At 49.8% G+C, this 13,865-nt stretch overlaps 2 protein-coding genes across 3 annotated transcripts in view; one reads left to right on the top strand and one right to left on the bottom strand.

Moving 5' to 3' along the window:
* The window catches only part of TP53INP (Tumor protein p53 inducible nuclear protein), a 37,940-nt gene extending 27,094 nt beyond the window's left edge, over window positions 1-10,846 (bottom strand). Inside the window, exon 1 of one of the 2 annotated variants that reach the window (XM_077646332.1) lies at window positions 10,449-10,846. The gene's annotated coding sequence lies outside the window, so the exon portion shown is untranslated. Of the gene's footprint in view, window positions 1-873; window positions 1,012-10,448 lie in introns of those variants that run through there. The other variant, XM_077646331.1, reaches the window with a different exon arrangement.
* The window catches only part of LOC144113332 (uncharacterized), a 15,374-nt gene continuing 2,684 nt past the window's right edge, over window positions 1,176-13,865 (top strand). Inside the window, exon 1 of the mRNA XM_077646340.1 lies at window positions 1,176-1,779. Within this exon, the coding sequence (XP_077502466.1) occupies window positions 1,605-1,779 (175 nt within the window). The 5' untranslated portion in view covers window positions 1,176-1,604. The remainder of the gene's footprint in view (window positions 1,780-13,865) is intronic.

Below are 13,865 nucleotides of genomic sequence, written 5' to 3'. Positions count from 1 at the left end.
CAGGCACTGACGTAACAAGCCCGAATGAGTGAAACCGAGCAACGATGGCACGCTCGCCCTCTCCCCCGTGTAGCGCGATCTCAAACCAAAGCGCGCTTGGAGTGATGCCGATAAGCAAAACTGCTTTGGAGCGAAACCTCTGCAGATGACGCGCGCCGCAATGTATGCGCTTGCATCATACGGCGGCCGGCCGTTGAGCCTGGCTCCAGCAGCAAAGTGAGGATATATATGCATGCGAGACTAATAATTGGCGCCCCCAAGGCCTCAGTGGCCGATGAAGCGTCTCGACGAAATGAATTACAGCTACGCGGAGGTTTGCGCTGGCGTGAGCGCCGAGTGGGCCAGCGTGGCCCCGTTCGCGACGGGCACGAAGCCGTCTGTTTGGGCAGCACGCTCGCCAAGGCTGGCTGCGCGGACCCTCGCAAACTGGGAACGCCCCGGAACCCCCTTCTTACCCCCGCAGCAGCTGAGCTGCTCCGGGGCTAATCCATTGGCGTTCTCCGCGCGGAACCAACCGCGGACGGCGTTGGAACAGACGCTCGAGGGAGGAAAGGCCTGCATTCTGATTTCGATTATATTTTAAGGGCACTGTGACACTGCTAGAAAACACAGCACTGCGTGTAAACAAACAATCAAGCGACAAAACCATGCACCTTTCAATAGTAGCGCGAAAACTGAATTCTGCCCAAACCACGACAAGAGCTTTAACATCCTGAAGAGGGAAGACAATCGAGGGACCATTGGGCGGCCGAAATCAATGTATGATGTAAAGCACTGCGATAAAAATCACCAAGTTAGACCTTTGGTTGACCCAAGTAACTGCAGCGGTCACCTCCGAGTCGTTACAGGCAAACGCAAATCCCACAGGCTCACCCTTGTCAAAATGGTGTAGCTGGCGGTGGCCGACGGTGGACGGTGGTCAGCAGGAGAACTTAAAATGCATTGAGCACCAGTAAAACGACGCGATTGAGTGCTACAACAAAGCGTTTCGCCCTGCTAGCGATCCTTACACAGTGAACACACAGCTGAGGCAACTTTTTGCTATTGTTGTTGTTGCCGAGCGCTAGAGAGTTGTCAAGGGGGGACGCTACGATTGGCCGGCAGTGCCCTGGGCAACCAATCGGCGTCGACCAGCTGATCGTAGGTCACGTGATGACGCACGCTCCCTGGAGCTCACTTATGGCGGCGAAAACACAACGGTGGAAACAGAAAAGCGGAGAGAGCGGCCGGAGAAGAGAAACGAAGCAGAAAAGGAAAAAAAAAATAGTTTCCGGAAGCGCACTTCTCGACGGAAATGACGTATAAAATTTTGTGAATTGATTTGGTCAAAATTAAGGATAATAATTTACGTAAAACCTATATTTATTTTAACCATCAATTACTGTATTTCCTTGCGAATAAACTTTTTCCTTTCAGGAGTCCCAGCGGCACAAACTTCACAAACAAAACAAGCTAGTCTTTTCCGGGCGCCTTCTGCTGCCGCATTGGCGCAGTTTTTGTGTCAAGGCCAATTGATTCCTCCGCGCTCTCCGAGCAGTTCGGTTGTACGCCCGCAGCAGCTCTTTGCAGTTGACGCCTTCCTGTCAGTTTTCCCAGCGTTAGACATGGCCCACCTCGACAAGCTGAGCACCAAGGAGTTGGAGGACATCCTCTGCCAGCTCTGCACTGATGAGAACATCAAAGTCGCAGTCTCTGGAGACGATGACTCCAAGAAGAACCTCGCTAAGAGCGCGGGATCAGCCATCGGTGGCAAGGTGCTCAACAAGCTGGGCCCATTCGGTTCGTACCTTGTTGCGATTTCAAGCTCTTTGATGCAGCGCGGCCGGCAGTTTGCAAACGAGAGGTTTGCGCGATTGAATTTGGCAGCCGCTGGGGCATGCTGCGCGATGTTATGAGCTGGCAGATCGACGCAATTTCCGTGACCTTGGCATGAGCGCACGAGCTAACTGGCTGCGTTTGTAATGAGAACTACTGGATAATTTTTGTCGCACAAGGCCCAGAAAATGCTGCTGAGGGTCAGATAGATGAGCACCGTGTTTCTGACGCGGTTCTGTTCTGGCCACGGAGCCGACAGCAGAATCACCGGTGCGGACACGCCCAGTTATCTCCGGCGGCCTCGCTTCTCCACGTTCAGGAATCCTGACCCACAGCTGCGTCAGGTCTCGGGGCAGCCTTATTTAGTGTTTCCAGTTGCATTTAAGCCCCATGCAATATTGTATATCTATCATTGTATATAGAAGAGATGTTCTTCGAGCCCACCCCGTCCGCTAAATATTAAGCTGCGAGGCACGTTGTAGGGTGGTGGAGCTGAAAGATACGACGTGATCACCACGCGCCCTCCGCGACGAAAAAAATTGTTTTCCCTTGCACCTCCCCTTAAATAGGCTTTTTTTTTTTTTAAGTGAGAAAAGAGTAATAGAAGCCACGCGGTGCAACGCCGCCGCCTCGACGTGCGCTCCCAGCCCCAGAAGAGACGTTCCATTTTAATGACAGACGAGAGCGCATCGACCACTGCACATTTTTAGTTTTTCTTCCCGCTTCAGTCGAAAGGAGCGTATGCTATTGGTGTGCATTGCTGCCAGTTGGAGTGTCATTACTTCCAGCCTGGAAGTCTCTGCTGTCTCTCTTGGTAACAAATGTATGCGCCTTGTGCTCGCACGGTGCAATTTCGGCAGCGGTTGCCATGGAGATGTCGGCGCTGAAATACTCGACGTGAGTGCGATTACGCGATACCAGTTATGTGGAGCAGATCTGCTCGACTGCCTCTGTCGATAATAGCGGTTTGCGGGTCAATCTATATCATGCACAATGCTGCAATGGAATTTGTCGAAGGGCGGATCCTCAAGAGATGGTGCTGCGAGGGGTTGAGGTGTAAAAGTCGAAGTGGTCACATTACAGCGCTCCTCGACCACGACTTGACCTAAGGCGCGGCCCGTAGAGGCGGGTTTGAAGTGTCCCAGCCAAGTCATACGGGCGAAATATTCCTGTATACGCCGTAAACATTTAAGGGCCGCCTCGAAGTTCTAGATACTTCCTCGTTAAAGCTGCATCACCAGTTCCACGTATATTGATCACAGTTATTTTGATGCCCTGCGTTCTAACGCTCAAAAGTCACGCGTTGCGAGTGCCCGCCTGCGCGCTTTTCACTGTCCGCCAAGCCGTACCGTAGCACATGCGTCTGTTACCCGGCAAGGTCATGGAGGAGAGAGAAACGACCATATGCCGTCCACGTAACTTCCCGAGGCACGCGGAATGGCCCCCAGCTGCGCATTCCGTTCTCCGTGGCGAAAGAGCCGGCTTTCGGCGATAAACGTGCAAGATAAGGGGCGTGCCGCTCATTTGGCTGAGCGGCGCTTCTTCGGGCGCTATCCGGGCCTCAAGTCTCCGTATCGAGGCGGGCCAAGTCTCGCACGCTGAGTCACAGCAGATCGTGGAAGAGATTCAAACCGGGTGGCCGGAGAGCATACGTCGCCGCGTTCAATTGTTTTTTTTTTTTAATTTCTGGTCACGAATCGGCCGGCCCAGCGGTAATATAGAGAGGGATTCGGCCTGTAGGCTACCCTTTTGCCACTTGTCTCGAAAAAAGTGGCCGTTAGAAAAGCTTTCGCGCAACCAACCGTACTCTCGGAAGCTAACCAACGAATGAAATCGTCACTACAGTCTTGGACGTGTGAATCTTCCGTCCAGCATTCGGGAAAGGAAAGCGCCGTAAAAAGCGTTTTAGTTACAGAATAAATGGTTGCTTTTAAAATGCTGTTTATGTCCGAGGGATGTTAAACCAGCAGGTTAACCAAATTTGTTAAACTTGCACGTTGGCTTGCACGAGTCAGCAGTGCTATGAAACATTGGACTAGATGCTTCGAGCGACAGGAATCTATATTTTTCCGCTATGCTTCAAGGGAATGGGAAACTGCAGCCGCCACCCGTCATGCGTAGATAGTTCCGGTATATGAAAGGGTAAATTTGTGCACAAGAACAATTTCTGTGTGCCGGCCGAGTTTCGATGGAGGCGAAACACTAAGGCGCCTGTGTGCTGTGCGATGTCAGTGCACGTTATAGATCCCCAGGTGGTCGAATTATTCCGGAGCCCTCCACTACCGCACCTCTTTCTTCTATCACTCCCTCTTTTACCCCTTCCCTTACAGGAAGGTTCAGGTGTCCGCCGATATGCGAGACAGGTACTGCACCATTTCCTTTCCCCAAAAACCAATTTTTTTTTTTTTCCGCGGGGCATTCTAGAATCCCAGCCATTCAGCGGGGCGCTCTCTAGAATCGCAGGAAGTCCCAAGTCTTGGAGGGGTAACGGCAATAGTTCCTCGCGCCTTCCGAAAGAAATGGATTTGAACGTTCGCGATGCAAAAGAAGTTACACTGCACGGCCCAGAAGCAAACCCTGTACATCCACGTCCCACTTCCACCCCCCCTTCTTTTTCAGTCCCTGGAGCAGCAGCTCTGGATTACTGGCGACCCCTGCTTCATTTCCTTGAGACCGGTCACCATAGTTCGCAAAGCAAACAATCTCCGATCAGCCTATCCGAGTGCATTACGCTATGGTCAGCCGGTTTTAGCAGAGATGCAGGAAAGGAGTCTGCGGTGCTTCCAGTCGCGGCTTTCATCATCGGTGGCAGGCCAGAGCCGCTGAAATGGAATGAGAATTTTCTTTTGCTTGGACGCGAATTGTCCAGCCTCTGCGCATATGCCGGCCACTCGAAACAGGCGGGAACGCGATAGCCAACAAGTGACCGCCTAGTTCTGAACCCACATATTAACGCGAACGAAAGGTTCCTGGCTTTCTTTGTGCGTCATTAATGCACTATAGGCAGTCATTCTGTGAAATCACCAAATTTTTGCTTCACCGACTGCACACTCCTTTGTTAGGAGCTTCAGTGCAAACAAGGTGAGGCTCCCTGACAGTCTGCCGTCGCCGTATCAGGAAGCTCAGTGTTGTGGCCATAAAATACATCTCCAGGACTTTCGTGACTCCCTTCCAGAGCCAAACAACCGGCTATCTGTAGGGGCGCCTACCGGGCACAGAGTTTCCCGAAATGCCAGAAACATGTTGCGTACCTCTCAGTCGCATAGAAAACTCCGCGCCATTTGAATAACTACTCATTGTTGGCGTCAGGTGGAACGGCCGGACTTCCTTTTGAAAGGGCGTCCCGATTGGTATGGCTGGCGGGAATATTTGCCAGCAGTTCACTGCACTAAAAGCTGCATATACTACTCGCTAGGTAAAGCTGTCCACCAGAGTTCCGTGGAAAAAATGTGCTCTCCACTGATTGGGAACGTGTGTATGCGTGGATTGAATCAGTGTGCTGCGCTACCAGATTGCACTGTCAGCCGAGTGCAAACAGAAAACATGCAGCATGTGCTCTTTCAAGGCTGCTCGAGTCTGATATTATGGAGGAATGCTACCTAGGATAATGTCAGCAATCAAGTTCAGATGATTGTGGCAGTGGCATAGCCAGGCAAACCGCAAGAAGACAGGTACATTGCAAAGTATCAAAACTTTAGCTATTGCCCTTCCCTCCCTCTTTCAGAGTTATACCTAAATATAATTGTGCGCAGGGCAATCCATACATTTATTTTCTGATAAAAACATGTGCACGAATGATTAGACTGAGGAATTAGACATCAGCATTGCGTTAGTGCTGTGACACACTATCTGATATGAAAGGTTCCGGCTTCGGTATGTGATGGGTGCGACTCCCGCTTCCGGCCGGGCACCAGTATATCGGCTTCCTCAATACGGTACGAATGAGCCATTTCCCGGACTGGTGCTCGGCTTTCCTGAGTGGATGGCCTGGGAAAGGAGCTTGAACAGGCACTTATGAGAAAAAGGACCACGAATGGGGTTTACTGAACGTGACAGATTTTGAGCTTCGATGCATCAACGGTCCGTACCGAAGGGAAGGGTAGGCCAAATACCCTTTTCCCAAGCGTTTCACCACTGAAAAGGCAAGCACCAAGCCAGGGCAAAGCTTGTATCCACTACGGCGCATTTCAGTGGGCGAACCGAAGCAGTCAATAGGGAGTTTTAGATTAGGGGACCCCAAGTCATGGGGGCCCCCAAGGAAATAGCAGGCCCCAGCGCTACATATGAGCGCTCCGATTAGGCGGGGCTGTGAGCAGCCTCATTATCCAGTATGCCCTCATGAGCAGGAATTCATATGAGGGAGACCTCTCTGCTTGAGGGGTATCTTTTTATTAATTTGGTGGCTTGACTGGAGACCACCCCCATACAAAAGTTGTGAATAGCTGCCTTACTGTCAGACAAGATGATCTTGGCTTTGGTACTGACGCACACTAGGGCAATAGCCACCTCTTCTGCCACTAACGCATTCCTAGTATTAATCGATGCTACAGTCATTTTCTCCCCATTCCCATCAACGGTGGCAATGACAGAGGCGCCATTGGACCCACAGGCTGCATCGCAGAAGGCTATGTTAACCGGCGGGTGCCGGGCAAGATTGTTCATCATTGTTTGAGCTCTGTCTTCTTTTTTTATCATGCTCCAGGTGCATATTCTTAAGTATACTGGCAATTCTGAGATGCTTCCGTATGTCTAAGGGGATTAGCTCTGCAGTGTACGGGGGTTTCCTCTCGCTCTCCCCTAGGTCATTTAGGATCTGCCTGCCTGCTATTGAGGAGCTAAGCCTCCAAATTTGTGCTTCTCTTATTGCCCTGGTGATCTCCGAACAGGTATTGTGGACTCCCATACTAAGCAGTTTCTGCATTGAGTTCGGTGGAATGCCGAGGGCTTTTTTATGCATTTTGTATTAACTTGTCTATTTTCTCCTCTTCTTGCTGACTAAGATTCAGAAATGGAGTCGCGTATGCAATCCTACTTATTATGAATGCTTGTACTAATCTCAGGAGACAGTGCTCTTGCAGGTCTTTGTTTCTGAGGGAGATCCACCTAAAGATACCTATGACCTGGGTGACATGGGTGCTTCTTGATAGTGGTTGTGTTACGTCCGTTTTTCTAGAGAAAGTATCCAAGGACTCTTATAGTATCAACCCTAGGTACTAACCTACCACCAACGGCAACCTTTGTCGGGCCGTATAGGTGAGGGAGGAGAGTCTCTTTCTTCATCTGGTCTTTGGTGTTAAGCGAGAAGATCTGATTTTTGAGGGGAGCAGGAAAGCCCTCTCTACAGAGCATCGTTTTCAACTACCTCTGCCGCTGCCTGCAATCTGTATGAGATGTCAGCGTTCGTTCCCTGCTTTATATCATCGGCATAAATGCTGTGCTTCAGCCCCTAAATTTTATTTAGTTTGTGGGATAGACCTCTCATGGCAAAATTGAAGAGCATTAGAGAGAGGACTGAACCTTGAGGGGTCCCCTTATAGCTGAGCCCAATCTGCTTTGAGGAGAGCCCTACAAAGCTTATAGTGGTCTTTTGATTGCTTAAGAATCTTGACATAGTTAAAGCACTTTGTGCCTACCCCGGGCTCACTGAGGCCTTGAAGGACCGCTCTATGCTCAACATTATCGAAGGCTTTTGCAAGATCCAGCCCCAAGATTGCCCTGCCCCTTTAGTTCCATCGGGATCAACAAGTATATCATGTTTAAGCCTTAACATAACGTTCTCTGCGCTAAGACACTGTCTATAGCCTACCATTTCAACAGGCCAGAGTCCCTCGCTCTCCATGTTGTGCGAGACTCTTGTCTGCACCACCTTTTCCATGAGCTTGCCCAAGCAAGATATCAGAAAGATGGGTCTCATGTTGCCCAGATCAAGACTTTTGCCTGGCTTAGGGATAAGTACTAATTTAGAGACTTTCCATTCCTCCGGTAAGACCTCCCCATCCCAAATCTTGTTCATTAGCTCAGTTAGAAAAGAGATAGAATTATCATCCAAGTTCTTCAGAGTGGTGTTGGTGATCCCGTCAGGACCTGGAGCAGATTTCCTTTTCAGGTCTCCTGTAACGCTGCCCACACCTCTGCAATTTTGAATGGAGAATCAATGCTTCCCTTTTCTCCGCCTTCATATTCCAGTAGTGGAGAGCCTGGGTCTTGACAAACATAGGTTTTGCGAATCTTATCTAGCAGGTCCTCATTACTCCCTTTAAAATTATGCCCGATTTTGGTTTTGTTTAGCCTGGTATCCCTCTTGGATTTGTTTGGATTAATTGTATACCTGAGAATGGCCCAGATTTTGGATAGGCTCATACAGATCCAAGCTCATCACACATCTCCACCCAGTTCTTTTTGCACAGATCAGCGCCGTGCTTTTCTATGCTTTTGGTTAGCCTCACAATTTCTCTCCTAATATATTGCAATTCCATTGTTGGCTTTTCAGTTCCCTTTCCAGATCCGCTTTCTTACTCTGGAGATTGGCCAGTTGACTGTTTAGTCGGGGCAGCACTAGGGTGTCTTAAATAGTATCTGTTGCTTCCCTTAGATCTTTATTAAGTCCCCTCTGCCATGCCTTGAGAGTAGGCCAAGCTTTAACTTCCAAGGATTGCCTAATTTCTCGGAATTTATCCCAGTCAGTGATTTTTCTGCTGACTTTGCGGGCTCATTGGTTGAAGACAGTGGTGATCTCCAGCACATAATGATCACTACCGAAGTTCTCTCCAGTGTTCCTCCATTCCACATTGCCACATCTGTGTGCTAGAGTAAGATCTGGAGACGTGTTTATTGATGCTGTTCCCAGATCTAGTGGGTGCTGTTGGGTCCATTAGATAGATATCCAATTGATTAGGATGGCCTCTAGGAGTCTTTCCTTTGGTGGAGTGACTGTTATAGCCCCATTCAGGATGCGGTGCATTAAAATCCCCACATATGAGGAGCTTGCTATTTCCCGCAATTTTAAGTGCCTTTTTGAAGAGGGGGGTGAAGGATGCCTCCCTCTGCCTAGGGGAGCTATAGATGTTAAGTACAAAAAGGTTCTCCCTTTCCTGGTTGCTGGAGTGGATTTCGGTTAGAAACCACCTCCATCTCCCCGTCCGTAGGATGTCGCGTAACTGCAGTATTATGCCCAACCAGAGTGGCAACTCTGGCTTTCGCATCTTTGGAACTCTGGAAGCATATGCAGTCTTTGAGACCAGCCTTTTGCGTGTTGGTCTCCTGAAGAGCAATCACTAAGGAGTAGCTGCATGTGAAGTAAGGATTTGTTGCAAGACCACCCTCTTGCCTGGGTATCCCTGATAGTTCCACTGCCAGACGACGCAGCCGGCAGTTTTTCCGCTCTTATTTCTGTTCGCCATTGTGTCTACCCCTATCTGCTCCAATGACACCCTCCTCGTGAAGTGTGCGCATGAGCCAGCCTAGGCTTGCCTCAATACTTTGTATTTTAATTTTCTTGCCTCTTTCCATTCTTATCTACCAATCCCATCAGGGCCCTAATGTCTGCCGCGAGCCTGCCCCAGCCTGCTGACCCTATCATTCTAGCCCTTCTCGTACTAGGTGGGACTCCCTCTCCTCTTCCTGTTTGAACCACAGTAGGTCGTTTGAACCTTCCGCGCTTTCCGACGTCAAATGACACGTACTCGCTAAGCCTAGCAGCTCTGTAAACACGGAAACAATCTGAAAATCTGCCATGTTTTATCGATAAAATTTTGTGGGTCAGGCAAGTTCAGACAGAGCGAAAGCTTCGTGCGCCTTTAGTTAGCCGTCAACGTGGGACACAGCGGCGGCGACAACGAATCGGTGGTTAAGTGAGAGGCCCCGCATCGACGGGCGCCACCATGTTGACCGAACGTAAAGCGGAATATTCTAAGAAGCACGAAACGGGCTTCGAGGAGCAACTCGAGTGAAATTCCAAGTGGAGGTCTGTTTAAGAATACGGAGGTAAAACTCTAATATTAATCACTCCAAAAATTGCCCGGCGGCACTGGGGATCGAAACCCGCACCTTTCGCACGCGAGGCGGATGCTCAAACCACTTGGCCACCGCGGCGATGACCTAGTGGTTTGCTAGTCTTTCTAGCTTGCATCTGACATCACAGATGGCTGACAGGCGACCGACCGCTACACCATGACAACAGCTCAACGCCATATTGCGTCCGACTACTGCAATCGGCAAGATCAGAACCGGGATTCACTGTCGTCCGCATGCAGCGATGCTTTGCGAAACGCTGGAATGCACGTTGACCAAACTGCAGCGACGTCTGTCCTGCTGCGTCTAGATAACCGACACACAAGGGCATTTGGCAGTACGGCAGGGTCCAACGCGTCAATGTCTTCCCGCAGGCCATGGCGTACTTTGATTACATGGGACGTACGAGCGAAGCGAGCTATCAGATATGGCCTTTGACTAATGCTTAGCACCGAACCTCGCCAATATTTCTTGGGACTGTGGCACCGGCGGAGGCAGAGACGCGTCCGCGTCTCCGCTAGCGGTGCATCGGCAAGCGTGCGTCGAATAAGGTTATGTGATGGACAGATCGATGCCCACGCCAAGTATAGCGTCTTAGGGGAAAGCGTAGAGACCTCACGTACCTTTACTATTCCTGTGCCGAACCGCGTTGGGCTGGTCAGCGGCGTACGTCGCGTCCAAGCGTGTGGGCGAGTTGACACTGGCCTAGAGGCCTAGCTCTCGTTCGACGGTTCTGAAGCACGCGCTTTCTGAGGCGAAGCACGATCTTCTGCGAACGCGATAATTAAACACGTGCAAGTGCGAACCAGCTCAACACCGAAAATAAAAAAAAGTTACTCGACCGATTTCATCGAAGTATCGCTACGTCACAGCTGCCGCGGAGCATGCCGATAATTGTAGCTCTTATCAGATGCTGAATGGCAACTATGCTTGAGGGAAGAGGTTATGGAAAAAAAGGAAAGGCCATCACTGTAGGAAAGGAGCTGTAAAACTATAATTCACGTTCGCAGCTGCAAATGTGCTTTGGGACGCAGGTACGCCCGATGTCTGTTTATTTCGAAATATAAACGCATTTCTAGTTACATTTCAAATCTGAACGCAAGGAAGTGTGTCGCTTTTCATCTTATTGTTGAACAGTGTTGTTCAATTTGTCAGTGGCGTCGTTAATTTCCCGAAGCGCGTCTTTCGAAATTTCCTGTTTTTACAGCTCTATTTTTTTTCGTTTCTCTTGCGCACCTGTCAGCTGTGAAGCTCTTGTATCTCCTTCAGCGGCACGTGCAGACGTGCAGTCTCACCCCACAAAGGTTTTGTCTCGTTGTTCCCAGGTCTGGGCCCATCGGCCACTTGGTATTGGCTTTTCATCGTGACCTGTGACGGTACGCGAGCGCCCGTAAATACGACTGCTCATTGTTTGCTCGCAACGCATGGTTAGTCGTGGTCAAGTTGAGCAGCGTTTGGCTGATCACAGATGCATACATTCTGTGCAGGAAGTTAGCGGCTTGCACAGGTATGGCGCCTACACGTCAGCGCTAATTGTCCAGGAAAACCGCCGTGGCGGGAGCTGTGCGACCTTGAGAGACGACTTCGCGCGTAGCCCGGCTGCACCCGGCCCCCGTGCAGTTTCAGATGTCTAAAAGCGTGTGCGTTTTGTGGCACTGTACAGATACTCATGCACAGTAGGTGCAAGACCGAGCAGTGGCGACATTGCGCGACAGGCGTTGTGGGGCGCACGACAGCGTAGTGGCTCCGTCCATTGTTGGACCGTTTCCTTTCGTGCCAAGCGTACAGGCGGCCAAAGCGTTCGAGCGCGGCTTCCGGCGTTGCAAGGTGGAGCAACAACATGTTTTAACGGCCGCGTGGCCTATAAAAAAGCGCCCGTTTCCGGAGTGCGTCAGTTAATCTTGGAGCGCATCGCGGAACGTACTGGAGGCAGCGCGGTGCACCTGGCGCCTTGTCATGCTGCTTGTGCGCATCGCGAAAAGTGTGGCGAGGTTGAGGTTAATAATAATGACCGCTAAATATGACTCATTCTGGCGCTGTTTCTACGCGGTGTCTTCATCCATTAACGCTGCGCCGCACATGTGGTCTTCGATTCCTCGTACCGGACAGTCGGCGCACGTCTTGAAGGATCTCAGGTGGTCGAAATTGACACGGAGCCCCTCGCTACAGCGACTCATTCACTGTCGCCATTTTTCGTTTTTGAACGACTGCTGGGAGGCCGCAATTCCGGCTCGCCACGCTGTCGGTGGCGAGAGCCGAATGCGTGCACCGTTTCTTTTTTTTCTTGTGGTGGTTGCGGCTCTCATAACTGAATATCGCGAACGCTCCCATCTTGAGCGCGACCAAACCGACGGCCGCTAATGGCCGGGAAAGCCACATGGCCAAGTTGGGTCTACGCTAGGTACTATATTGTATCTATTGCATGTGCACTCTTTCTGGCGTCAGGTCTAGAACAAATTGTAGCTGAAGCAGTTGCTAATGGCCAACTGCGACTGGACTATGGCTTGGCACTAATCAGTGTAGCTGTTTGTGCTTTTGTATGAAACAGGTGTGAATTGATGCATTGAAATTCATCCAACAGGCACTTTGAAAATTTTCCAGCTATTAGCTTAGTAAATGTTGATTGGTTATACAAATTCACTACTGCCATGAATGGATTGATGCATTTACCACCTGATGTTCTTTTGGGCCCACGAAAATCTCGTTACATGAGCATTTTTACATTTCACCTCCATCAAAACAGTGCTCAGTGGCAGAAAATCATAGCTACCAATTAGGCACTGTGGCTGGTCATTGCATAATATTGATGCTTGTTATGTGGATAGTGTATTAGGGATCTGCATAATCCATGGATTGCTACTTTTCTGCCAGTTGCAATAATCTCGGGATGCAGTGGCAATGACTCAGGTTCACCCGAAACACATTCGCATGGCATCTGCCAAAGTCTATCTTTTTGCCACATCACTCATGCCTCCCTGGCACACTCATGAAAAATTTCAGCACAGAAAGTCGGCCAGCAAGTAATAGGAAGCCGATCACTATTCATAAGTGTGTAAGAACTGCCAGAAGTCTCACTAAAACCCCGCCTTGCGTCAGGCAGAAAACCTCTTGGTGACAAATTGACTGAAGAATATAGTGTGATGTTGCCTATTCAGTATGTGCACATAGCTGAACTCTTGACCCCTCAAGAAGTAAAAGCCATCCTTTTTGTGATCATGCCCTCCCACCTTGTGACCAAGTGATAAAAATTAGAACACTGCATAGGCTCTGCTGGTTTTGTAAATAAAAGTTGGCTGCTACTCTTGCGGCATGTACAGTCTTTGTCAAAAATATACAGCCCAATGGGTTTGCTTCCAAGCCATGTAGTGGAGCTCTTAAGCACATTTGGAAGTCCTAAGCTTGGGATAATCAAGGATTTGAGTTCCTCCCACATTCGAGAGATTAGGGTTCCCGAGTGCGCAAGAGGAGCCGCACTGCAGGGCTTAGAAACAGACCCCTTGGACTGTATAGTTTTGACAAAGACTGTACTTTGTGGCATACTGCCAGCTTAAATCCCTTGCTGAAGTCTGCCACAAGGTGTTTTTTCATGCATACTGGTTGTGCATAGACAGCTTGCAAGAGCAGGTTAAAGGGACACTGAGGAGAACTCTGTCATTTTTTTTTTTTAGCAAAATCTGATAGTTCGGCATTTCATGGCTTTGTTGCCGCTTGTCCGGGCGTGAAAGATGCATTTATTTCAAAGAAATTTGGATTCGAAGATGAAAAAGTTTTTCCCATTGCTCTGATTCAAACTCGGGGAACTCTTATGACGCCACGGCAACTCTTATGACGTCTCAGAACGGAGTGGCGTGATACGTGACGTAAACGCAGACTCCGTGATTTCTGACGGCTAGCGGTGCGCAACCTTCCTTTGCCAGCCTGAGAGATTCGTGGATTCCATGAAGGAAAATTCCTTCAAGGTGGCGCCTCTTGACCTAGGAAGTCATCACGCTTGTACTTGCGAGATTGGCCTGTGGCGGCGACACCTGTATTTTGGTTCT

Source organism: Amblyomma americanum, chromosome 1 (assembly GCF_052857255.1).
Source record: "Amblyomma americanum isolate KBUSLIRL-KWMA chromosome 1, ASM5285725v1, whole genome shotgun sequence".
NCBI classification, from domain to species: Eukaryota; Metazoa; Arthropoda; class Arachnida; order Ixodida; family Ixodidae; genus Amblyomma; species Amblyomma americanum.
The sequence above is the reverse complement of the archived record's forward strand: the minus strand, read 5'-3'. Positions and strand labels throughout refer to the sequence as shown.